Below are 25,664 nucleotides of genomic sequence, written 5' to 3'. Positions count from 1 at the left end.
GACTGGTACGCCGCCCTCGATCTGCAGGATGCATACTTCCACATTCATATATTCGAGGGGCACAGATGTTTCCTCCGTTTCACGGTTGGACAGGAGCACTACCAATTTACGGTCTTCCCGTTTGGCCTGTCCACTGCTCCCAGGGTGTTCACAAAGTGCATGTCTGTGATAGCAGCCTACCTCAGACGTCTGAGGATTCAGATCTTCCCCTATTTCGATGACTGTCTGGTCAAGGGCAGCTCCAGGTCGTGGGTGCTGGATCACGTGGCGCTCCTCCTGTCCACGTGTGTCACCCTGGGCCTGTTGGTAAATGACACCAAGTCCACGTTAGTTCCGGTGCAGCGCATAGAGTTTATTGGGGCAGTCCTGGACGTGACATCGGCCAGGGCCTCCCTTCCACCGGACAGGTTCGAGACCCTAAGAGGGCTCATCGACACAGTCACAAGGTTCCCTGTGACCACAGCCAGAGCATGCCTCTAGCTCCTGGGTCACATGTCAGCGTGCACATATGTGGTTCTCCGTGCCAGGCTCAGGATGAGGCCCCTCCAGCTCTGATTGGCCTCAGTGTTCTCCTAGTCCAGAGACAGGATGGACATGGTCCTCACTGTCCCCGAACCGGTGATTGCCTTCCTGCAATGGAGGTCCTTCCTGGGGAACATGCTCCACGGGGTCCCATTCAGGGGCAGGCCCCCATCGGTGGAACTGGTGCCCGACACGTTGGAGCTGGGGTGGGGAGCCCATGTGGGGAACGTTCAGATCCAAGGTCTGTGGTCCATGCCGGACCTTGCCCTGCATATAAACATCAAGGCACTCAGGGCGGTCCATCTGGCATGCGTAGCCTACCGCTCGCACCTGGAGGGCAGAGTGGTCAGGGTTCTCACAGACAACACAGCCTCGATGTTTTACATCAAAAAACAAGGCGGGGCCCACTCCTCAGCCTTCTGCCAGGAAGCCCTGAGGCTGTGGGACTTCTGCATAGCCCACGATATTTGCCTGGAGGCCCACCATTTACCAGGCACCCGGAATTCCTGGGCAGATCGCCTGAGCCAAGACTTCTCCTCTCAGCACGAGTGGTCACTACACCCAGAGGTGGTGCACAGGATTTTCCAAACATGGGGCACTCCTCAGGTGGACCTGTTCGCAACACGGCAGAACCACCAGTGTCCCCGCTTCGGTTCCGGGGTGGGGGTTGGGTGTGGGCACCATCTCCGATGCTGTTCTCCTATCCTGGTCAGGCCGGCTTCTCTGTGCCTTCCCCCGATCCCACTGATCGGCAAGGTCTTGGAGAAGATATAAATGGAGAGGGCCTGGGTCCTCCTGATCGCCCCGGCATAGCCCAGGCAACATTGTTACGGGACTCTCACAAACCTGGCAGTCGCCCCGCCGTGGCTGTTGCCACCCCGCCCGGACATGCTCTCCCATGATCAGGGCCGCCTCCTCCACCCCAGCCTATTGGCACTCCCCCTCTCGGCGTGGCTGCTCAGTGGTTACGCCGGGAGGAAAGGACTTGCTCGGAAGGGGTTCATCCTCCTGGAAAGCAGACAGTCCTCCACGCTTCGGGCCTGCCTGGCAAAGTGGTCTCGCTTTTCATGGTGGGCGGCTGATTGGGGCATGTTGCCCATGGCTTCCCCAATTCAGCTCATTTTAGACTACCTTCTTCACCTTAGAGCCCAGGGCCAAGCGCCCTCGTCCGTCAAGGTGCACTTGGCGGCCATATCTGCCTTCCATCTGACAGTGCAGGGGCACATGGTTTTCTTCTATGCCATGACTGGCCGATTCTTTAAGGGATTGGATCGTCTGTTCCCGTATGTTAGTCCCGCAGTGGGACCTGAACTTGGTGCTGGCCTGGCCAACGGGTCCCCTGTTTGAGCTGCTAGCTACATGCTCCTGGTCGCACCTCTCGTGGAAGGTAGCCTTCCTGATGGTGATCACATCAGCCAGATGGGTCTCGGAGCTCAGGGCCCTGACCCCCGAGCCCCCGTACACAGTGTTCCATAAGGATAAGGTCCAGCTCCGACCACATCCTTCGTTCCTCCCCAAGGTGGTCTCCACCTACCACATGAGTCAGGATATCTTCCTGCCGTTGCTCTGTCCCAAGCCCCATGAGTCCAGTGAGGAATGCCGTCTCCACATGCTGGATGTGAGACAGGCTCTGGCCTTTTACCTGGAGCGGACTAAGCCATTCAGGAAGTCCTCACAGCTGTTCATCACCTCGGCCAAACACATGAGAGGTCTGCCTATCTCTACTCAGCGGCTCTCCAACTGGATCACCTTGTATATTCGTCACTGTTACGATCTAGCAGGAGTCCCCTCGCCGCTGATTGTGAGGGCACACTCGACTAGGGCGCAAGCCTCTTCGGCTGCCTTTCTAGCCCATGTTCCCATTCAGGACATTTACAGCGCTGCTATCCGGTCTTCGGTTCACATGTTCACCTCGCATTATGCGATAGTCTCCCAAACCAGGGAGGACGCCGAGTTCGGCAGGGCCGTGCTCCATCCTGAGAGTCTGTGAACTCCTACCCATCTCCAACAGATATAGTGTGGAATCACCTATTGTGGAATGCACATGAGCAATCGCTCGAAGAGGAAAAGACAGTTACCTTTTCCATAACTGGTGTTCTTCGAGATGTGTTGCTCGTGTCCATTCCACATCCCACCCTCCTTCCCCTCTGTCGGAGTTGTCTGGCAAGAAAGAACTGAGGGTGATGGGAGCACAGCCCCCCTTTTACTGCTCCGGGGGGGGACATTCCCCCCTACGGGTACTGTTAGGGGGAAAACTTCCAGCACCGGTGCACGTGGCAAGCACGCACACCTATTGTGGAATAGACATGAGCAACACATCTCGAAGATCACCAGTTACAGAAAAGGTAACTGTCTTTTACAGCAAGCTTTTCAGACAGCTCTTTTAAAACTATTGGATGCAAGTTATTTGGACCTGCTGATTTAAGTGTCTAACTTTAGCAGCTTTTGTTTAACATCCTCCAGGTATACTAGTAGAATGGAAAGAGTATTATCACTATATGATAAGACTATATATCTGATTTTTCCCCAAATACAGAACAGAAATATTTGTTGAACACTTCTGTCATTTTTGGATTATTATTGATAATTCTGCAGTTTCCATCTAGTAATGGACCAATAGCATTGTCAGGATTCTTTTTGGTCGTAATAAATGTTAAAAACTTCTTCTTACTATTCTTAACTTAGCTGACCATAGAGTTCTCCTTGTATCCTTGGGCTTCCCTAATCAGTTTTCTACAATCCTTAATTTCTGCTGTATATTCATAGAATCATAGAATATCAGGGTTGGAAGGGACCTCAGGAGGTCATTTAGTCCAACCCCCTGCTCAAAAGCAGGACCAATCCCCAATTAAATCATCCCAGCCAGGGCTTTGTCAAGCCTGACCTTAAAAACTTCTAAGGAAGGAGATTCCACCACCTGCCTAGGCAACGCATTCCAGTGTTTCACCACCCTCCTAGTGAAAAAGTTTTTCCTAATATCCAACCTAAACCTCCCCCACTGCAACTTGAGACCATTACTCCTTGTCCTGTCCTCTTCCACCACTGAGAATAGTCTAGAACCATCCTCTCTGGAACCACCTCTCAGGTAGCTGAAAGCAGCTATCAAATCCCCCCTCATTCTTCTCTTCTGCAGACTAAACAATCCCAGTTCCCTCAGCCTCTCCTCATAAGTCATGTGTTCCAGACCCCTAATCATTTTTGTTGCCCTTCGCTGGACTCTTTCCAATTTATCCACATCCTTCTTGTAGTGTGGGGCCCAAAACTGGACACAGTACTCCAGATGAGGCCTCACCAATGTTGAATAGAGGGGGACGATCACGTCCCTCGATCTGCTCGCTATGCCCCTACTTATACATCCCAAAATGCCATTGGCCTTCTTGGCAACAAGGGCACACTGCTGACTCATATCCAGCTTCTCGTCCACTGTCACCCCTAGGTCCTTTTCCACAGAACTGCTGCCTAGCCATTCGGTCCCTAGTCTGTAGCTGTGCATTGGGTTCTTCCGTCCTAAGTGCAGGACCCAGCACTTATCCTTACTGAACCTCATCAGATTTCTTTTGACCCAATCCTCCAATTTGTCTAGGTCCCTCTGTATCCTATCCCTGCCCTCCAGCGTATCTACCACTCCTCCCAGTTTAGTATCATCCGCAAATTTGCTGAGAGTGCAATCCACACCATCCTCCAGATCATTTATGAAGATAAATGAGATTAAGATCATTAAGGTCAACTTCCCTGTTCTTCCATTTGTTGTTGTTGTTGTTTTATATTTTTACAGCTGCCATCACTTCCCTTTTAAACCAGGTGGAGATTTTTAACAATATGGCCTCCTTCCTCAATTATGGGATTGTGGTTTTTTGTGTGTCTAGTAAGGTGTTCTTGAATTATTCCCAATTATTAGTCACATTTTTATGATTGACCTCTTCCTCCCAGTTGATATGGCTAATAATTGTTTTCAGCTTTGTGAAACTGGCCCTTTTAAAGCACCGTGTGTCTGTGTGTGTGTGTATGTATGTATGTGTGTGTATATGTGTATATATATAAAAAATTTGTCTGAATTTTATTCTGTTTGCACATTACAAGTGTGATCAATCATTGTCACTTGTACCAGATATACCATCAACTTTTAGGTCTGTGATCAGTTCCTCTTTATCTGTTAGAACACGGTCTAATATAGAATTTCCCCATGTTGGATGGAACACTTTTTGAGTTAGGAAATTGTAATCTATAATTGTTAGAAATCTCAAGGATGTTTTAGTACTCGCAGCATAAGACCTCCAGCATGCGTCACTCAAAGTGAAGTTTCCACCACAGCTTTTTTTCCTACACATTATAGAAAGGTGCGTAAAGAGGTGGTCATCCTGTTCCCTAGTGTGTTTTGTGATCTGTAGCAGACACCAACTAGTCCCCTATCTTGAGCTTTATCTGTTAGGACATTGATCCATAAGCATTCAGGATCATTTTTGTATGAGCTATCCAAGACTCAGAAACAGGTAATGCTATTTTTGACACAGAGTGCTACTCCCCCACCCATTTGCTCACTTGATCCTTCCTAAATAGATTAGAAACATTGATTTTAACATTGCAGTCATGCAAATCATTCCACCAGGTTTCAGTAATGCCAGCTAGATTGAATTTATGCTCATAAATGGGTAATTCCATTTCCTCCTTTTTATTACCCATGCTCCTAGCATTGGTGTATTGTCAATTCAAGAATTTCTCTTCTCTTCATATCCTTTGGTTCCTTGGTTAATTTTGTTCTCAACATCTCATTTTCATGCTGAGTGCTCATATCGTCCCTCTTTTAACCCTCTCTGTTTGCTGTTAGTTCAACCCTTTTCTGACTATTCTAACCAGCCTGTCCCCAAGGAGATTCATCCCACTTCTGCTGAAGTGGAAGCCATTCAAACTATACAGCCTTCTTTCTCTCTAGGGAGCTGACCCCTGCCAAGCACAGACAAGGCTTTCTCCTGCTAAGGACAAGTGGTATTGAGGTGCCTCACAGCCCTGGGAAGCATCACAGCCCCACAAGTGATTCCATGGTTTCCAAACAAAATGTGGATTGTGACACAGATCCAGTGTGGATCCAGCTTTTAGACAGGAATGTGTGCACCAGACCACAAGGGCACACTTTCCTTTGCCCTCAAGGCCAAAGGGAAAAAGCACAGGTCTGTTCCAGCACCAGAAATCTCTCCTCCTATAATGCGGAGAGAATGCAGACATGAACCTGTCAGAACAGGTATTGCTGTGCTAACATCCCCAGAAACTGGGTTCTGGTTCCCTCTTACAGGTTCTCAGAAACTTGACAGATCATCCCTTAGATCCCTGTTATGGGTTAGGCCCATCACCACATCAGTTCCTTACTTGAATCTCGCACTGGACCAATGATGGGTGCTCTAGGTGTACCTCAGATAGATAATTTCTATGACTCTGACTATAGAGAATTCTCTTTGGCACAAGCATGCTGGTGTGTTAAGAGGTTTGGGACCCTCAGTGTCCCAGCAGCAGCCATATAAAAGGTTCCAGATCCAGAGGCTCTGAGGGTTGTTTGTTACTTATATAATAATCCCTACCACTTATTTGTTGTTGTTCACGTGCAAAGTGCTGTACAATTATCAGTCCTCTCAATATCCCTGTGACGTGGACTAGTGAGAATTATCCGCATTTAGCAGATGGAGACACTGGAGCAGAAGGTGTGGCTTGACTAAGGCTACAGATGATGTCCATGCCAGACTGGGATGAGATCTCAGGAATTCCTGATTCATGGGTCCCTGTTCAGTAGCACTGTAAATACTTAGCAATGCTGATCTCAAGCAACCACTCAAGGTATCAACAAAAAAAATGGGAAGAGCTGTGTTTGGGGATAGTGCTTTAAGAAGCTCTCTTAGGATAGCAAGCTGCCGAATAAGGATGTTCTCTGCTGCTGATTTCATACTTTAAGCTGAAGTTGAGTATTTAGTGCGGTCGACAAAGCCACTGTCTCCGAGACCTTACGATCTATAGATCCAAGTGGGAACAATACAGTGTACAGGTGTGGAGTTCTTGCATGGATCATGTGAAGGAAAGGGAGGCAGAGTGCCAGTTTCTTTGTTCTCTAAACTGAAGAGCCATAGGGGCAAGGATGGCTTTGCTGATGCTCTTGCACATTCCCATCCATATACTGGTGTCTTTTGAGCCATTGCTGCTGCAGATCTCTAAGGAGGCTGTTGGGCAAACAGGGAAGTTCAAGAGTCCCATGTGTAAGCCAACTGAACTTTCACTAATTGTTCTGCTCTTCAGCTGCCCTTTGTGCTGTGGCCATTTACTCTCACCCCTTTGGCACTGGCAAGCAATGTTCCAGATATAGGATCAATGGAAGGTTTTGTGACTTGTACACCAGACAGATGTGTGGTTAAAAAGGGAATGGGATTCAACAAAGAGATCTCAGCAATAGGTACTTTCATCACTCTTTTCTTGGCAGACTTCTCCAGAGACCCCCAGCTCCAGTGAAACTTTGGGAGGGGACCCGTCCAGCCTAGAATCCGAAACAGATCACCTCCGGGTCCAACTGGGTGACAGCCTGAAAGAACTGCACCAAAAGGAGCTGAGAATTCAACAGTTAAACAGTAAGGTACAGCAAGTTGCCTCTGCCTGCTCATGGAACTTGGGACAAGGAAGAGAACAGACCTCCTCTAGGACTTGGAGGAAGGAGCAGACCTCTCCCTGCTTAAGGCGCTTGTGCTGGGAATGTAGGGTTTGGGGAGAACAAACTTCTGTCCCAGAGCCTACAGACCCCCACCGGAGAAGTAATGAGATTCGGGGTGGATATCAGGAAAAGCTGTTGGGCTGCAGAACAGCTTCCCTAGAGAAGAACTGGGGGCCCCATCACACCTTGACAGGGCCATGGGTCCAGCCAGAGAATCATCCCCAGGGGAAGAGCTGGGGCCCCGTTTCTCCCTGGCACAGGGGTGGATCTGCCTGGGAATGGTCCCAGAGGAAGGGTCAGGCCCTGTCACTCCCCATTAGGGAGATGAATCCAGTTCATGAACTGTCTTCTGTGGCGGGGAGCCCCAACACTGGGGACACTTTAAACTGGGCAAAATACTAATAACTATAGCTAGGGAACAGTCCTGCACTAGCTTCTGGGAGATGGACTGGATGGAGCCAAATCAATCTCTTACTTCTCCGTTAGCCAGGACTGTATTAAGGCATAAGCACTATGGGCCTGTGTCTAGGGCCCCAACTCCTGGAGTCGTATGATTACATCAGTGTAGGAGTTACTTTTTTTTTTTAAAAAGAGAAGTTCCTTGCCCTTATGGTTGTGAAGAAAAGCTAGAAACTGTGGCCTGAGTGTAACCAATACACTGACTGAGTTTGCAGACAACCTGAGATAATAGCTCCAAAAGGGAGGAACTGTCCCATGCATTTCAATGGAGTGTTAACTCTGACCCACTGCTTTAAAGGCACAGACAACCCATCCCAGACAAGGGTTTTATATGGCAGAAGGAGAAGAGTATAGCAGACCCAGCCCACATGGGATCATAGAATATCAGGGTTGGAAGGGACCTCAGGAGGTCATCTAGTCCAACCCCCTGCTCAAAGCAGGACCAATCCCCAACTAAATCATCCCAGCCACGGCTTGTCAAGCCTGACCTTAAAAACCTCAAAGGAAGGAGATTCCATCACCTCCCTAGGTAATGCATTCCAATGCTTCACCACCCTCCTAGTGACTCATATCAACCCTCCTGTTGACTCATATCCATCTTCTCGTTCACCGTCACCCCTAGGTCCTTTTCTGCAGAACTGCTGCCTAGCCCTTTGGTCCCTAGTCTGTAGCGGTGCATGGGATTCTTCCGTCCTAAGTGCAGGACTCTGCACTTGTTCTAGTTGAACCTCACCAGATTTCTTTTGGCCCAATCCTCTAATTTGTCTAGGACCCTCTGTATCCTATCCCTACCTTCCAGCGTATCTACCACTCCTCCCAGTTTAGTGTCATCTGCAAACTTGCTGAGGGTGCAGTCCAAGCCTTCCTCCAGATCATTAAGGAAGATACTGAACAAAACCGGCCCCAGGACCAACACTTGGGGCACTCCGCTTGATGCTGGCTGCCAACTAGACATGGAGCCACTGATCACTACCCGTTGAGCCCGACTATCTAGCCAGCTTTCTATCCACCTTATAGTCCATTCATCCAGCCCATACTTCTTTAACTTGCTGGCAAGAATACTGTGGCAGACAGTGTCAAAAGCTTTGCTAAAGTCAAGGAATAACATGTCCACTGCTTTCCCCTCATCCACAGAGCCAGTTATCTCATCATAGAAGGCAAATAGATTAGTCAGGCATGACTTGCTCTTGGTGAATCCATGCTGACTGTTCCTGATCAGTTTCCCCTCCTCTAAGTGCTTCAGAATTGATTCCTTGAGGACCTGCTCCATGATTTTTCCAGGGATCGAGGTGAGGCTGACTGGCCTGTAGTTCCCCGGATCCTCCTCCTCCCCTTTTTTAAAGATGGGCACTACATTAGCCTTTTTCCGGCGTCCTGGACCTCCCCCGATCGCCATGAGTTTTCAAAGATAATGGCCAATGGCTCTGCAATCACATCCGCCAACTCCTTTAGTGCTCTCGGATGCAGCGCATCCGGCCCCATGGACTTGTACTCGTCCAGCTTTTCTAAATTGTCCCGAACCACTTCTTTCTCCACAGAGGGCTGGTCACCTCTTCCCCATGCTGTGCTGACCAGTGCAGCACACTGGGAGCTGACCTTGATCGTGAAGACAGAGGCAAAAAAAGCATTGGGTACATTAGCTTTTTCCACATCCTCTGTCACTAGGTTGCCTCCCTCATTCAGTAAGGGGCCCACACTTTCCTTGACTTTCTTCTTGTTGCTAACATACCTGAAGAAACCCTTCTTGTTACTCTTAACATCTCCTGGCAGCTGCAACTCCAGGTGTGATTTGGCCTTCCTGATTTCACTCCTGCATGCCTGAGCAATATTTTTATACTCCTCCCTGGTCATTTGTCCAGTCTTCCACTTCTTGTAAGCTTCTTTTTTGTGTTTAAGATCAGCAAGGATTTCACTGTTAAGCCAAGCTGGTCGCCTGCCATATTTACTATTCTTTCTACACATCAGGATTGTTTGTTCCTGTAACCTCAATAAGGATTCTTTAAAATACAGCCAGCTCTCCTGGACTCCATTCCCCCTCATGTTATTCTCCCAGGGGATCCTGCCCATCAGTTCCCTGGGGGAGTCAGTGTCTGCTTTTCTGAAGTCCAGAGTCTGTATTCTGCTGCTCTCCTTTCTTCCTTCGGTCAGGATCCTGAACTCGACCACCTCATGGTCACTGCCTCCCAGGTTCCCCTCCACTTTTGCTTCCCCTACTAATTCTTCCTGGTTTGTGAGCAGCAGGTCAAGAAGAGCTCTGCCCCTACTTGGTTCCTCCAGCACTTGCACCAGGAAATTGTCCCCTACACTTTTCAAAAACTTCTTAGTTTGTCTGTGCACCGCTGTATTGCTCTCCCAGCAGATATCAGGATGATTGAAGTCTCCCATAAAAACCAGGGCCTGCGATCTAGTATCTTCCGTTAGTTGCCGGAAGAAAGCCTCGTCCACCTCCTTCCCCTGGTCTGGTGGTCTATAGCAGACTCCCACCACGACATCACCCTTGTTGCTCACGCTTCTAAACTTAATCCAGAGACACTCAGGTTTTTCTGCAGTTTCATACCGGAGCTCTGAGCAGTCATACTGCTTCCTTACATACAGTGCAACTCCCCCACCTTTTCTGCCCTGCCTGTCCTTCCTGAACAGTTTATATCCATCCATGACAGTACTCCAGTCATGTGAGTTATCCCACCAAGTCTCTGTTATTCCAATCACATCATAATTTCTTTACTGTGCCAGGACTTCCAGTTCTCCCTGCTTGTTTCCCTGGCTTCTTGCATTTGTGTATAGGCACTTGAGATAACCCGCTGATCGCCAGCATTCGTTGACTTCCACTATTCGACGGTCTCTACCCAGGCCTTTTCCTTCCATGAAGAGGATGGACGAGAACACCGCTTGCGCCTCAGACTCCTTTATTCTTCTTCCCAATGCCACGTAGTCTGCAGTGATCCACTCAAGGTCATTCTTGGCAGTATCATTGGTGCCCACGTAGAGGAGCAGGAAGGGGTAGCGATCCGAGGGCTTGATGAGTCTCGGCAGTCTCTCCATCACATTGTGATCCTAGCTCCTGGCAAGCAGCAGACTTCTTGGTTTTCCCGGTCGGGGCTGTAGATAGATGACTCAGTCCCCCTGAGGAGGGAGTCCTCGACCACCACAACCCTCACCCAAGCAGAGACAGTCTGGCAGTGGGATAGGTATTGAAGGACAGTGGGGATGGGCACTTGCTGCTATTCCTGCCTTCCTGGGAGAGAGAAGGGGGCCCTTGCTGCTCCCAGAGGGTGAAGGATCCCAGCTGCCATTCCTGGATGGGAAAAATTTCCTGATGTGGCTGCCCCTGAGCTCTCTGGGATGGGATGAGGGCCTCCTGCCACTCCAGGTGGGGTACAGGGCTATATTGTGGGACTAGACCTCTGGAGGGCCCTATATCTTGGTGTGCGTAAGGCTCCAAATTGCTTTAATTCAGTCCCGATGACAGTCTGTGGCCCTGGCACCAAGCGTCCTTTTCACATTCACATTGTGACACAGTTCCTGCCAACTGGTAAGAAACAGATCCCGGACAGCTTCTCCTCTGCTTGCATTCCATACGTTTTGGGTCATCTCTCTTTGCGTAAAGAAACAAGCAACGATGTACAAAAGAAAATTATCAGAACTGCAAAGTCAAGCACTCAAAAGTTAGAAAATGGTAGAATTATGGTGGCCTGTGCATGCTTTAATTGTGGTCCCTTGTTCCTGTGCATTTTGGTGCAGTCCCCTATGTTAGTCACAACATACGTTTCAGCTTCTGCAGCAAATTATCCAACAGACAACAGCCTCATTTACTACACAACAGTGCCTTATTCACCATCCACCCTGGGCACTGAATGATCCAGGGATCGTGGACACATTCAAATCTCAGACACATATAAAATTCTGCTCACTGAATTTTTCCAGAAACTTTACTTGGCAAACTCAGTATTAAGCCTGGAGCTGGGCATTTTGTATTCTGCCTACTTTGCACCACCTAAACCCCTCAGCATTCAGTACGATCTGCACCAGTGTAGTCCCAATAAAGCAGCAGTCATCATCATTCTTTAAGGGCTAAGCCTGCTCTCTGGGGGGCATCTTTATAAAATAGCCATCCTGATTACATGAAGTCTAGTTTCAGTGAAATAAATTGCATGGCTTTTATCTTGACTGTGGCCCCTTATCACTTGCCTCATTGCTGAGTTTGTTTTGTTTTTTTAAATCTCTGCAGTCTTCCCTCTCTCACTACCCAGTGTGACCCATCCTCTCTCCAGCAGAAAGACCTTCCCCACGCCAGTTCCCTTCTGCTGCTGGTCCTTACTCTCAAATGCTTCGTTGAGAGCCAAGAGCCGGAAAAGGACCTAGGGGTGACAGTGGACGAGAAGCTGGATATGAGTCAGCAGTGTGCCCTTGTTGCCAAGAAAGCCAATGGCATTTTGGGATGTATAAGTAGGGGCATAGCGAGCAGATCGAGGGACGTGATCGTTCCCCTCTATTCGACATTGGTGAGGCCTCATCTGGAGTACTGTGTCCAGTTTTGGGCCCCACACTTCAAGAAGGATGTGGATAAATTGGAGAGAGTCCAGCGAAGGGCAACAAAAATGATTAGGGGACTGGAACACATGAGTTATGAGGAGAGGCTGAGGGAGCTGGGATTGTTTAGCCTGCAGAAGAGAAGAATGAGGGGGGATTTGATAGCTGCTTTCAACTACCTGAAAGGGGGTTCCAAAGAGGATGGCTCTAGACTGTTCTCAATGGTAGCAGATGACAGAACGAGGAGTAATGGTCTCAAGTTGCAGTGGGGGAGGTTTAGATTGGATATTAGGAAAAACTTTTTCACTAAGAGGGTGGTGAAACACTGGAATGCGTTACCTAGGGAGGTGGTAGAATCTCCTTCCTTAGAGGTTTTTAAGGTCAGGCTTGACAAAGCCCTGGCTGGGATGATTTAACTGGGAATTGGTCCTGCTTCGAGCAGGGGGTTGGACTAGATGACCTTCTGGGGTCCCTTCCAACCCTGATATTCTATGATTCTATGATTCTAAGAGCAGGGAGGTAGATTATATAAGGAAAATGGGCCACAAGTCCGTCAGTTTCTATCAACTTAGGTCATTGATCTTTAGTGCCCCCTGTCTGCCTTCTGCAGCCTTACGGGTTCATAGATACTAAGATCAGAAGGGACCATTATGATCATCTAGTCCAACCTCCTGCACAATGCAGGCCACAGAATCTCACCCACCCACTCCTGCGAAAAACCTCTCACCTATGTCTGAGCTATTGAAGTCCTCAAATCGTGATTTAAAGACTTCAAGGAGCAGAGAATCCTCCAGCAAGTGACCTGTGCCCCATGCTACAGAGGAAGGCGAAAAACCTCCAGGGCCTCTTCCAATCTGCCCTGGAGGAAAATTTTTTCCCGAACCCAAATATGGCGATCAGCTAAACCCTGAGCATATGGGCAAGATTCACCAGCCAGATACCCAGGAGAGAATTTTTTGTAGTAACTCAGATCCCACCCCATCTAACAGAAGCCATCTCATTCCCATATAAACTAATATGGAAGTCACTGAGCCGAAGAAGTTAACAGGATTCAAAGAGGGATTTGGACATTTATGTTGATAAGAATATCTAACGTTATAAGAGTTATTGCTAACACAAATTTTAGAAGGGATATTAAGCCTCCTGCTTCAGTGCTAAAACCAACCTCTAACTACTGAAGATCAGGATGAGACCTAATCTGGGGGCAGATTATTCCTCATCTGCTATTGTGAGGTTCTTGTACCTTCCTCTGAAGCATCAGGTACTGGCCACTATCAGGGATGGATCCAGGACCGCATGAGTCTTGGATCTGATTGAGTCTGACAATCCCTACCTTCCTAATAAAGCTCTTTTTCTGTGGATGCCAAGGGGAGCAGCTTCTCTCAGAAATTCTGTTTTAGCATCTTTGCTCGGTCTTCTTCCCAGCTCTCTCAGATCTTTGAGGAGAAAAATGCACTCTCTATCCAGCTGCGGGGCAGCAGCCAGAATCTCCGTGAGAGCCACCAGCACTGCCGTGAGGTCCTGAACCGCTGCATGGCCCTGGAGAGGCAGCTGCAGGAGCTGCAATCCCCAAACAAGGATATGGTAAGGGGTGGAGTAATGGAGGGAAGGTGGTGTATTCCTTGTGACAGCCTAGGTGAATTGAAGGGCAATTCTCACTGCAGACTTTCTTTGCTGTATGACATGGCAGCTGGTCTGGACTCTGTTCTGTTTGAGACTTTAATCCGGCTCTCCCATTGCTTTACTGATTGCCCTGCCCAGCACTTGATGCCTTGCCGCACATATACTCTGTTTCAGAGGTCACTTGTGACAGATGCTGCTCCAGGAGCCCCTCAGGAAAAGAACGAACTTCAAAGAGAGTGTTACACTCCAGAATTGCAGGAATTACAGCTAAGGTAAGGACAGAGGGAAGGGTGTAAATCCTGACACAGGACCTTGGCTGATGCCCAGTGGGGCAGGGAAAAGTCTGAGTCCTGCTGTAGCACCCTAGAACCTTCTGGAATCTCTGAGGTGCACTCAGTTGTTGTGACTCACTATTCCTTTAGATGAAACCACAGACACTGACTGCAACATGTAGCAATTGCTGCTGCCCAGTGCGGGTCAGCTTAGCTCCCCATTCACTATGTTGGCTCATCAGTAGATATTGAGTTACATTTATGGTCCTGGTCTCAATCTTAAGGCTCTCAATGAGCTGGACCAGGGCTGCCTCTGGGACTGATACCTACTATGATAACTGTGCTCCTTGGGAATAATGGAACTAAAGGTGGGAGTGGGTGATGGAGCCCAGGGCTATGGAACTCCTTTTCTCCATTGACCTTCATGGCTTAATGCAAGATTCACCTCCTCATCTCAGCATTCCCACAGTAAGTAAATAAAACCCACCTGTTTGTGGAGACAAGGGAGAGACTCTCCATGTACTAGAGCAGTGAATACAATATAAGCAGAGGTCTCCAGAGAGACATTTTGGGCATTTCAGTGTTCTGTTTTCTACCAGGTTATCAGAGGCCAAACATCTGCACAGCAGCACAAAGCAGGACCTGAGGCGTTTGGAAGAGCAGCTGCATGAGGAACGAGACCAGCGTCTTGCTGCAGAGGAGGCTTTCTCAGCAGCACAGGATCAGATCAGGAGGTGGAGTGTTTCTAATCATGCAAGCTGTGTTACCTTAGTGCATCACCAAGTTTCTAGCTGTCTGTCCATCTCTGCTTTTTATAGAATGTCCATCACTGCGAAATCCGGGCTCCACATTGGAAAGGCTGAAAGTTGGTCATGATTTTTCCTTAAAATCCCAGTTTTAAAGGAAGCCTTATGGTAATTCCCAGTCATTTCTGAGCAAGGAAGGTTTCTGTCTGAAATCTAGGACAGTTTTTCCACCTGTGGGTAGGGAATCTCCATTAGTCTGCCCTGGCCACCAGAGCTTTTTGAGCCTTATCTGTATTATGGCAGTGCCCAGATTCCTCGCTCAGGATCAGGCCCATTGTGCTGGGTGCTTCACAGACACTCCACCAGACATGGCTCCTGCCCCAATGAGCTCACAAGTTAATTTGAAATAAGACTCAAACAATGGGAAGTTGGGGTAGGGCTGGAACTAAGGTCATGTCCTTCCACAGGGAGCTGGTAAGTAATTTGGATTCCCGGGGGTACCAGGTTTTTACAAATGAGTTCTCCTCAAGTGATGCCATAATCGTGCCTTTACTGACTGAACGATTCCTTGTAGGCATCATGGCCTATTGTTTGTGGTTTCCTATTATCTCATTGTGTGTCCAGAGCACTGGTCAGGGCACTGAAACCTATTAATCATAGAATACTAGACAGGACCTCAGTGGGTCATCTAGTCCAGTTCCCTGCACTCAAGGCATGATTAAGTATTCTCTAGATCATCCCTGACAGGTGTTTGTCTAACCTGCTTTTAAAAATCTCCAATGTCAGAGATTTCGTAACATCTCTAGGCAATTTATTCCAGTGCTTAACCACCCTGACTCAAAGTTTTCCCTTGCTGCAATTTAAGCCCATTGCTTCTTGTCCTATCCCCAGAGGTTAAGGAGAACAATTTTTCTCCCTCCTCCTTGAAACAACCTTTTATGTACTTGAAAACTGTTATCATGTCCCCTCTGTCTTCTCTTCTCCAGACTAAACAAATCCAGTTTTTTCAATCTTTCCCCATAGGTCGTGTTTTCTAGATCTTTAATCATTTTTGTTGTTGTTCTTTTGACTTTCTCCATTTTGTCCACATCTTTCCTGAAATGTGGTGCCCAGAACTGGACACAATACTCTAGTTGAGGCCTAATCATATAGGCCTTAAACACCAGGCTCTTGAATCACACCCAGAAGTGGCTAGGAAGCCAATGCATGCGCGGGAGTAATGCACTGTTTGTGGCTATCACTGCCCAGCAGGCCAACAGCCGTGTTCTGCACTGGTTCTGGCTTCTAGGTGACCCATGTGAGGAGCTTGCTGCAGTGTGTGTTCTAGCAGTTAATGAATGTTTCTCTGTCTTCTGCAGGTTGGAGTCAAGTGAATGGGCATCTGCTCTGGGTTCCAGCATTGATGTGTCTCCACCCCATGAACACTCCTTGCTGATTGACCCCATGGACAGTTCCTTTAGCAAGGTAAGAATACTACTGCAGTGGCTGTGTCAAGGGAACTAGTTTCATAATGCAGGACATGTGAATAACTGCTGCTGCAGAGGAATGTGGCCAGAACATGGGGAATGGAACCATGTTGATTCTAAGCACTGGATATAGTTCATAGCCTCTAGAACCTGCCACTCCCACTGCATGGCTCAAAATATCTCCACACCCTGCATCACTCAGGGTCTGCAGCTACATATATGGCTCTTGCAACTGTGACCTTGGGAACTGGTTGGGCTCCTGGAGGTTCCTCAGGGGCTTCTCCCCTCTTGCAGGATCTTGTAATATTTGCCCAAAGTTCTAAATAAAAGAAAGCAGCAGCTGATTGTGCAGAGAGGGCTTATGGTCTCAGTAAAATGTACCTATCCCTATGTCCATAGTCTTATGTACAAAGTGCAATAGTTAGACCCCTCCCCCTCCAAAGGGATGGACCTTACTCTGTGCCCAGAAGGTCAAAAATCTCAGATTATCAGAGTCAAGGGTCACTCAGTGAGAATGACCCAGCGGTTCAGTGTGAGCAAGCGCAATATCATAGAATGGTAGGACTGGAAGTGACCTTGAGAGGTCATCTAGTCCAGTCTCCTGCACTCATGGCAGGACTCAGTATTATATGTTGCCTGATCATGGCTGCAGTGGTAGCTGCAAGTTGCCAGGACAGCAACCATATAGGCCTTATACACTGAACCACATCCAGAAGTGGCTAGGAAGCCAGTTCATGAGCTGGAATAATGCACTTCTTATGGCTAGCACTGCCCAGCAGGCCAACAGCCATGTTCTGCACTGGCTCTGGCGTCTAGTTGACCCATGTGAGCAGCTTCCTGCAGTGTTTGTTCTAGAGATCACTAAAACAGGTCATTGGGGCACCCGAGATGGTCCTAGTTACCCTGCCGAGCACGTAGGGCCACAATGCCATATAAGAACACAAAAGCATCCCCAAATGGAAATCTCTAGAGACCATCCCGCCATTTTACCAGTCCCCTGTCTTCTCTGGATGGAGTCTCAGCAAGCTCATTCCTATCCAAGCACCTGTATTTGCTTCCCAGCGCCTGGCTAAGATGCAACTGGAGATGCAGAGCTGTATACCAGCTGCATGTTGAGTGCTGGCCTTGCTGAAGCCCAGGCTGTCTCAATATGTGTTGAATGCCCATTGAGAGAGTTCTTGGGCAGAGGAGCCCAGTGGTTCCCTCTGGAGAATCCAGGAGGAAAGGTCAAACCCACTGGAGCAACACAGCCCAGCCAGAGTTAGCAGCTGAGTCATCAGAGCTGCTGGCAGTGCTGTGGTGACTGGATGCTGCCTTGTGCTCATAGCTAGGAGAGTGTTATCATCCAGACTCTATTCCAGGCATGGCTAGCCTGAGCCTGAGCAGGAGCCAGAATTTACCATTGTACATTGCCAGAGAACCACAGTAATACATCAGCAGCCCCCATCGGCCACCCCCCGCTACCCCCAGTACCTCCTGCCCGCCGGCAGCCCTGACGATCAGCACCTCCCCTTCCCTCCCCGTGCCTCCTGCCCACTGCGATCAGCTGTTTCACAGTGTACAGGAGACTCTGGAATGGAGGGGGGAGGAGCAAGGGTGCAGCAGGCTCGGGGAGGGGGCAGAAAGGGGCAGGGGCCTTGGGGTAAGGGGTGGAGTAGGGGCGGGCCTGGGGTTGAGCAGTGGAAAGTTGGCACCTATAGATCCAGCTCTGGAGTCGGCACCTATTCAAGGAGCCGCATATTAACTTCTGAAGAGCTGCGTGTGGCTCTGGAGCCACAGGTTGGCCACCCCTTCACTATTCCATGCTCATTCTCAAGCCTCGCCAATGTGAATCAGGGAACCTGAGGTGCCCAGTGAAGCCAATGCTGTAAGAGCACTGGTGTCTGAGTGCCAATGCTCGTAACAACCCGTTCAGCAGAAGCTGGCATCCTGCCCACAAGCTATGGACAGGTTAATGATCTTAGGCCAGTTCCCTGCTGCCTGGCCAAAGGGGTAGGATGGAGTCCCCAGCACCTCAAGTATTCAGCAGTGCTGTCATCATCACTTATTATCATCTGTTGATCAAGATATATCCGTGATCTATTGACTTCAGCAAAGCTTTTGATTTGGTCTCCCACAGTATTCTTGCCGGCAAGTTTAAAAAAGTATGGATTGGATGAATGGACTATAAAATGGATAGAAAGCTAGCTAGATTGTTGGGCTCAACGGGTAGTGATCAACAGCTTGATGTCTAGTTGGCAGCCGGTATCAAGCAGAGTACCCAAGGGGTCTGTCCTGGGGCCGGTTTTGTTCGACATCTTCATTAATGATCTGGATGATGGGATGGATTGCACCCTCAGAAAGTTTACAAATGACACTAAGAAAGAAAGAAATCTGAGGTACAACAAGGACAAGTGCAGAGTTCTGCACTTAGGACAGAAGAATCCCGTGCACTGCTACAGGCTGGGGACCCACTGGTTAAGCGGCAGTTCTGCAGAAAAGGACCTGGGGCTTACAGTGGACGAGAAGCTGGGTATGAGTCAACAGTGTGCCCTTGTTGCCAAGAGAGCTAATGGCATATTGGGCTGCATTAGTGAGAGCATTGTCAGCAGATCGAGGGAAGTGATTATTCCGCTCTGTTTGGCACTGGTGAGGCCACATCTGGAGTATTGCGTCCAGTTTTGGGCCCCTCACTGCAGAAAAGGTAAGGAGAAATTGGAGATAGTCCAGCGGGCAACGAAAACTATTTGGGGGCTGGGGCGCATGACTTATGAGGAGAGGCTGAGGGAACTGGGCTTATTTAGTCTGTAGAAGAGAAGAGTGAGGGGGGATTTGACAGCAGCCTTCAACTATGTGAAGAGAGGTTCCAAAGAGGATGGAGCTCAGCTGTTCAGGGGACAATTTCCTGGTGCAAGTGCTAGAGGAGCCAACTAGGGGGGGCGCTTTTCTTGACCTGCTGCTCACAAACCGGGTAGAATTAGTGGGGGAAGCAAAAGTGGACGGGAATCTGGGAGGCAGTGACCATGAGTTGGTTGAGTTCAGGATCCTGACGCAGGGAAGAAAGGTAAGCAGCAGGATACGGACCCTGGACTTCAGGAAAGCAGACTTCGACTCCCTCAGGGAACAGATGGCCAGGATCCCCTGGGGGACTAACTTGAAGGGGAAAGGAGTCCAGGAGAGCTGGCTGTATTTCAAGGAATCCCTGTTGAGGTTACAGGGACAAACCATCCCAATGAGTCGAAAGAATAGTAAATATGGCAGGCGACCAGCTTGGCTTAATGGTGAAATCCTAGCGGATCTTAAACATAAAAAAGAAGCTTACAAGAAGTGGAAGGTTGGACATATGACCAGGGAAGAGTATAAAAATATTGCTCGGGCATGTAGGAATGATATCAGGAGGGCCAAATCGCACCTGGAGCTGCAGCTAGCAAGAGATGTCAAGAGTAACAAGAAGGGTTTCTTCAGGTATGTTGGCAACAGGAAGAGAGCCAAGGAAAGTGTGGGCCCCTTACTGAATGAGGGAGGCAACCTAGTGACAGAGGATGTGGAAAAAGCTAATGTACTCAATGCTTTTTTTGCCTCTGTTTTCACTAACAAGGTCAGCTCCCAGACTGCTGCGCTGGGCATCACAAAATGCGGAAGAGATGGCCAGCCCTCTATGGAGATAGAGGTGGTTAGGGACTATTTAGAAAAGCTGGACGTGCACAAGTCCATGGGGCCGGACGAGTTGCATCCGAGAGTGCTGAAGGAATTGGCGGCTGTGATTGCAGAGCCATTGGCCATTATCTTTGAAAACTCGTGGCGAACCAGGAAAGTCCCGGATGCCTGGAAAAAGGCTAATGTAGTGCCAATCTTTAAAAAAGGGAAGAAGGAGGATCCTGGGAACTACAGGCCAGTCAGCCTCACCTCAGTCCCTGGAAAAATCATGGAGCAGGTCCTCAAAGAATCAATCCTGAAGCACTTGCATGAGAGGAAAGTGGTCAGGAACAGCCAGCATGGATTCACCAAGGGAAGGTCATGCCTGACTAATCTAATCGCCTTTTATGATGAGATTACTGGTTCTGTGGATGAAGGGAAAGCAGTGGATGTATTGTTTCTTGACTTTAGCAAAGCTTTTGACACGGTCTCCCACAGTATTCTTGTCAGCAAGTTAAGGAAGTATGGGCTGGATGAATGCAGTATAAGATGGGTAGAAAGCTGGTTAGATTGTCGGGCTCAACGGGTAGTGATCAATGGCTCCATGTCTAGTTGGCAGCCGGTATCGAGGGGAGTGCCCCAAGGGTCGGTCTTGGGGCCGGTTTTGTCCAAGATCTTCATAAATGATCTGGAGGATGGTGTGGATTGCACTCTCAGCAAATTTGCGGATGATACTAAACTGGGAGGAGTGGTAGATACGCTGGAGGGGAGGGATAGGATACAGAAGGACCTAGACAAATTGGAGGATTGGGCCAAAAGAAATCTGATGAGGTTCAATAAGAATAAGTGCAGGGTCCTGCACTTAGGATGGAAGAATCCAAAGCACCGCTACAGACTAGGGACCAAATGGCTAGGCAGCAGTTCTGCGGAAAAGGACCTAGGGGTGACAGTGGACAAGAAGCTGGATATGAGTCAGCAGTGTGCCCTTGTTGCCAAGAAGGCCAATGGCATTTTGGGATGTATAAGTAGGGGCATAGCGAGCAGATCGAGGGATGTGATCGTTCCCCTCTATTCGACATTGGTGAGGCCTCATCTGGAGTACTGTGTCCAATTTTGGGCCCCACACTACAAGAAGGATGTGGAAAAATTGGAGAGAGTCCAGCGAAGGGCAACAAAAATGATTAGGGGTCTAGAACACATGACTTATGAGGAGAGGCTGAGGGAGCTGGGATTGTTTAGCCTGCAGAAGAGAAGAATGAGGGGGGATTTGATAGCTGCTTTCAACTACCTGAAAGGGGGTTCCAAAGAGGATGGTTCTAGACTGTTCTCAATGGTAGCAGATGACAGAACGAGGAGTAATGGTCTCAAGTTGCAGTGGGGGAGGTTTAGATTGGATATTAGGAAAAACTTTTTCACTAAGAGGGTGGTGAAACACTGGAATGCGTTACCTAGGGAGGTGGTAGAATCTCCTTCCTTAGAGGTTTTTAAGGTCAGGCTTGACAAAGCCCTGGCTGGGATGATTTAACTGGGAATTGGTCCTGCTTCGAGCAGGGGGTTGGACTAGATGACCTTCTGGGGTCCCTTCCAACCCTGATATTCTATGATTCTATGTTCTCAGTGGTGGCAAATGACAGAACAAGGAGTAATGGTCTCAAGTTGCAGTAGGGGAGGTCTAGGTTGGATATTAGGAAAAACTATTTCACTAGGAGGGTGGTGAAGCACTGGAAGGGGTTACCTATGGAGGTGGTGGAATCTCCATCCTTTGAGGTTTTTAAGGCCCAACTTGACAAAGCCCTGGCTGGGATGATTTAGTTGGGGATGGTTCTGCTTTGAGCAGAGGGTTGGACTAGATAACCTCCTGAGGTCTCTTCCAACCCTAATCTTCTGTGATTCTGTGTTTCCTTACACTGCACCTGAAGGGGTTGAAACTTAGACCTGGTCTACAGTACCGAGTTAGGTCAATGTAAGGCAGCTTACATTGACTTAACTCTGTAAGCGCCTACACTGAAATGTAGCTCCCACCGATGTAACTCTCCCACTACACCAACTTAACTCTACCTCTGTGAGACAAGTAGCACTTAAATCGATGTAGTTAAGTGTATGCCATATCATTGTAGACACTGCGTTGCTTACATAGACTGTTGCTGCCTTTCAGAAACTGTCGCACAATGCGCCACACTGGCAGTTAAATCAGTGCAAGTGGTCCTGGTGAGGACGCGCACTGCTGACACAAGGAATGTAATGTGGACATATGAAACCAATTCAATTACTGCGGTGGCTGTACATCGGGGTGGGCAAACTTTGTGGCCCAAGGGCCACATATGGGTATGGAAATTGTATGGCGGGCCATGAATTCTCACAAAATTGGGGGTTGGGGTGCGGGAGGGGGTGAGAGCTCTGGCTCGGGGTGCGAGCTCTGGGGTAGGGCTGGGGATGAGGGGTTGGGGGTACAGGAAGGTGTTCAGGGCTGGGACCGAGGGATTCAGAGGGCGGGAGGGGGATCAGGGCAGGGGGCTGGGGTATGGGAAGGAGTCAGGGGTGCATGCTCCAGGCAGCGCTTACCTCAAGCAGCTCCCAGAAGCAGCGGGATATCCCCCTCGAGCTTCTATGCGGAGGCGTGGCCAGGCAGCTCTGCCTGCTGCCCTATTGACAGGTGCCGCCCCTGCAGCTCCCATTGGCCCCGGTTCCTGGCCACGTAGGAGTTGGAGGGGGGACATGCTGATGCTTCCAGGAGCCGCACGGAGCGGGGCAAGCCCCCGACCCTGCTTCCTGGCAGGAGCTCGAGGGCCGAATTAAAACGTCTGGAGGGCCAGATGCAGCCCTTGGGACGTAGTTTGCCCACCCCTGCTATACATTGACATAATTCAGGTCATCTTAATTTTGTAGTGTAGACTTGCCCATAGGCACAGATGTTAGGGAGTGTGTTGTACACTCTGCCACTCAGCCCTTCTTTGAGCAGGCTGTGGGTTTGTGGGGAGTGTGTGTGGGGGGAGGTGTTTGCTAAGCCCCACACCAGCATGAAGAGGAAGGGCTGGTGAGCAGAACAGGAATATGTGGGACACTGTTTCACTCTTGCTTTGCAGTTTCGCCTTTAAGGTCTCCCTTGCAGTGTGATTCCTACCCTGGTGGGATGGTGGAGCTAGAGCAGGGCTTATGAGATGGGAGAGGAGGTGGATTAGGTGGGATAGGAGCCCTTCAGAGTTCTGTGTCGGTGGTGCGGGGGGTGACCCTGCATTTAAATGGCAAATTGACCCTACAGCTCCATAGTCAATCAGGCTCTGAAGTTGGAATCACATGGTTGGAAACCTGTGAACATTGGTTAGACTAGTGCATCCTCCTCGATGATCTCTATGTCTGTGCCTTGTTGGACTGGTCTCCCATGTCCTGTGGGGCTTTGAGTGCAGGTGGCTGGGCTCAGCACTTACTGGCACTAACTGGTTTCTCCTTTACTCTTCCCCTCAGACTCGGAGCAACTCTGGTTTGTGGCGGCAGCTGCGCTTTCTCTTCTGTTCCAGGACCCGCCTACCACTGCTGGTGACCGTGTATTTGCTCATGCTTCACATCCTACTCTTCCTGTGCTTTACAGGCCGCCTGTGAGCAGGGCCAACAGTCTCTCCCTGAGCATCAGACCTTTACCCCATGCCTGTGCCAGACAGGTTTTTGGGCCAGCAGTCACCAGTGCCCCACACCAGCTGGCCACCCACCTAGCTAGCTCTGTGGGGCAACTGAGCCCAGCAGTCTCCAGCACTCACCCCTGAGCTGCTTGCTCTGGCCCAACTGGGTGGCTGCTGCGGCTGAAGGTCGGAGTCTGTCTGTTTCCAGAAGACAACCTTTCACACACACCCTCACGAAGTGTTACCAAGTCATCTTTTCTGAGCCAGGCTCCTCAGGCTGGGAATGAGTGAAGACGGTGTAATCTGCAGCTTCCACCTGCAGATGGCTCCACTCCAGCTGTTAATCATTTGTGATGGGGGTTGCAGAGAAAATGCTGTCATGTACTGCAGCTCCCAGTGCCTTCAGAAGGTTCACTGGCACCACTGCATCTTGTCATGCTTACACTCAAGCCGGTATCAATGGTTGTACCAGCCTAGAAAGTGGCATTGGCCACCTGCCCCTCAGTCCACAGGTCATTGGCTTTGCAGGTGATGGCTCACCCTGCCCATCTGCAGTGTTCCTTCCCTTTCACAGATAGTACTATCGTATTGCGGAGATTGCACCAGTCCATGAGCAAGGGAGGGAAGCTCCCGCCCCGCTGATCCCCCAGATCTTAAACCCAGCCACTTGGGCCCTTCTAGTGATGATTAAAAACAAGAAAGGGAAGTTGTGGAGTTTTTACGGGATACTATATAAAACCAATCAGGGTCTGTTTTATAACTTTTTTCAGTGGGGCTAATTTTTGGGTTTCAGCTCAGTAGAGTTCCCTGCAGGAGAAGGGCAATCACTGCAGCATGCAGACATGCTGAGCCTTACATCTAAGGGCTTTTGTAAGTATTTGCTGTTATGCCCCTGCAGGAGAAGGGCAGAAATTTAATTATTGAAAGCGAATAGGGGACTTGACCTTTTATCTCTAATTTAATCATTGCACTAATTATAAAGCTTGTGCAGTTCTTGCTGCGGATAGGGGAGAGGAGAAGAGAAGTCCTGCTCCTGCACCCTGTTTCCTTTGAAAAGACTAAACCTGGATAATTTGTGCTACAGGGTATAGCTCCAAGCGGTCTGGCCTCTCCATGGATTACAAGAACCCCACAGACAAACCCCTCCCTGTTGTAAGGGGAAGATTCCTAAGGCCTCTGCCCCACCCCCACTTCATGAGACTTCTTTCTGGAGAAGCCTGTGACTGGTGTTGCTGGGGTGGCTGCATGTACCCTATGCCATACACTCTAAAGGCAGTTGGGCCTGTTCCCACTGATTGTGTAGATGGCAGAGTTCAGAGCTCTCTACGGAGCCTCTGAACATGCTCCATACAGAGAATGAGATACTAATGTACCTGGAGATGAGGATTCTGAACACAGTGGTGACTGCTCCAGTTGAGAAAGGAGGGTGGAACCTATCAGATAAGCCTTCACTTAGAGCTGCCATCTACTTTGTAAGGTGTGCCTCTCCCTTCCTCGTTTTAGAATGCCCTCCCCACACCGTTTAATGGAGGAAAGTTAATTCTCCTGACGTTGTTCTTAGTCCGGGTCTCCAGGGTCGCTGAACTGAGCCTGTGAAGAGACAGGGACTGGTTCCTTTGCTGTCCCTAAAGCAACTGGGCCTCTGGCTAGGTCCAGAACACTGAAGCCATATATCTGTGCTCCCCCATGAGTATTTATAGAGAGCGTGCCCTGCAGGATTCCCCCCTTGATTCTTTGAAATCCAGTGACTGAACCTCTCTCGTATAGCTTCCTGGGGCACATGCTCCTGTGTACAATAAAGATTATTTTTCAGAGTGAAGCCGAGTGGTGTTTTGGTGTGTGTCGCTATAGGAACTGACCTCTGAGGTTCCAGAGCTGCAGGCCGTGAGCATGATCTACTGTGGGAGCAACACAAGACTGGCCGCTCTCATTATGCTTTATCCCTGGTTCAATGGGAATTCCCTTTCTGTTTCCTCATATTGATGAGTGTCCCATGGAGATTGCAGTAGCCTCCTCCTCACCTCTCTCAGATGCACAGATCCTACAGTGGCTGTGGGGGACAGGAGTTATAATTTTGAGAACAGTTCTGGTGAGGTTTAGCACTGGCCTGCTGCCTTTACTGTTTCTTGCTATCT

General features: G+C 49.2%; 1 protein-coding gene across 2 annotated transcripts in view; it reads left to right on the top strand.

The window, feature by feature from the left end:
• GOLGB1 (golgin B1) overlaps positions 1–25,348 on the top strand; it is a 113,474-nt gene extending 88,126 nt beyond the window's left edge. Inside the window, exons 18-22 of one of the 2 annotated variants that reach the window (XM_073329076.1) lie at positions 6,980–7,129; positions 13,619–14,088; positions 14,688–14,822; positions 16,193–16,298; positions 23,378–25,348. In XM_073329076.1, coding sequence (XP_073185177.1) covers positions 6,980–7,129; positions 13,619–14,088; positions 14,688–14,822; positions 16,193–16,298; positions 23,378–23,512 — 996 coding nt within the window. In that variant the 3' untranslated portion in view covers positions 23,513–25,348. Of the gene's footprint in view, positions 1–6,979; positions 7,130–13,618; positions 14,089–14,687; positions 14,823–16,192; positions 16,299–23,377 lie in introns of those variants that run through there. The other variant, XM_073329077.1, reaches the window with a different exon arrangement.
• The last annotated feature ends 316 nt before the right edge of the window (positions 25,349–25,664 follow it).

Source organism: Lepidochelys kempii, chromosome 1, assembly GCF_965140265.1.
Source record: "Lepidochelys kempii isolate rLepKem1 chromosome 1, rLepKem1.hap2, whole genome shotgun sequence".
NCBI classification, from domain to species: Eukaryota; Metazoa; Chordata; order Testudines; family Cheloniidae; genus Lepidochelys; species Lepidochelys kempii.
The sequence above is the reverse complement of the archived record's forward strand: the minus strand, read 5'-3'. Positions and strand labels throughout refer to the sequence as shown.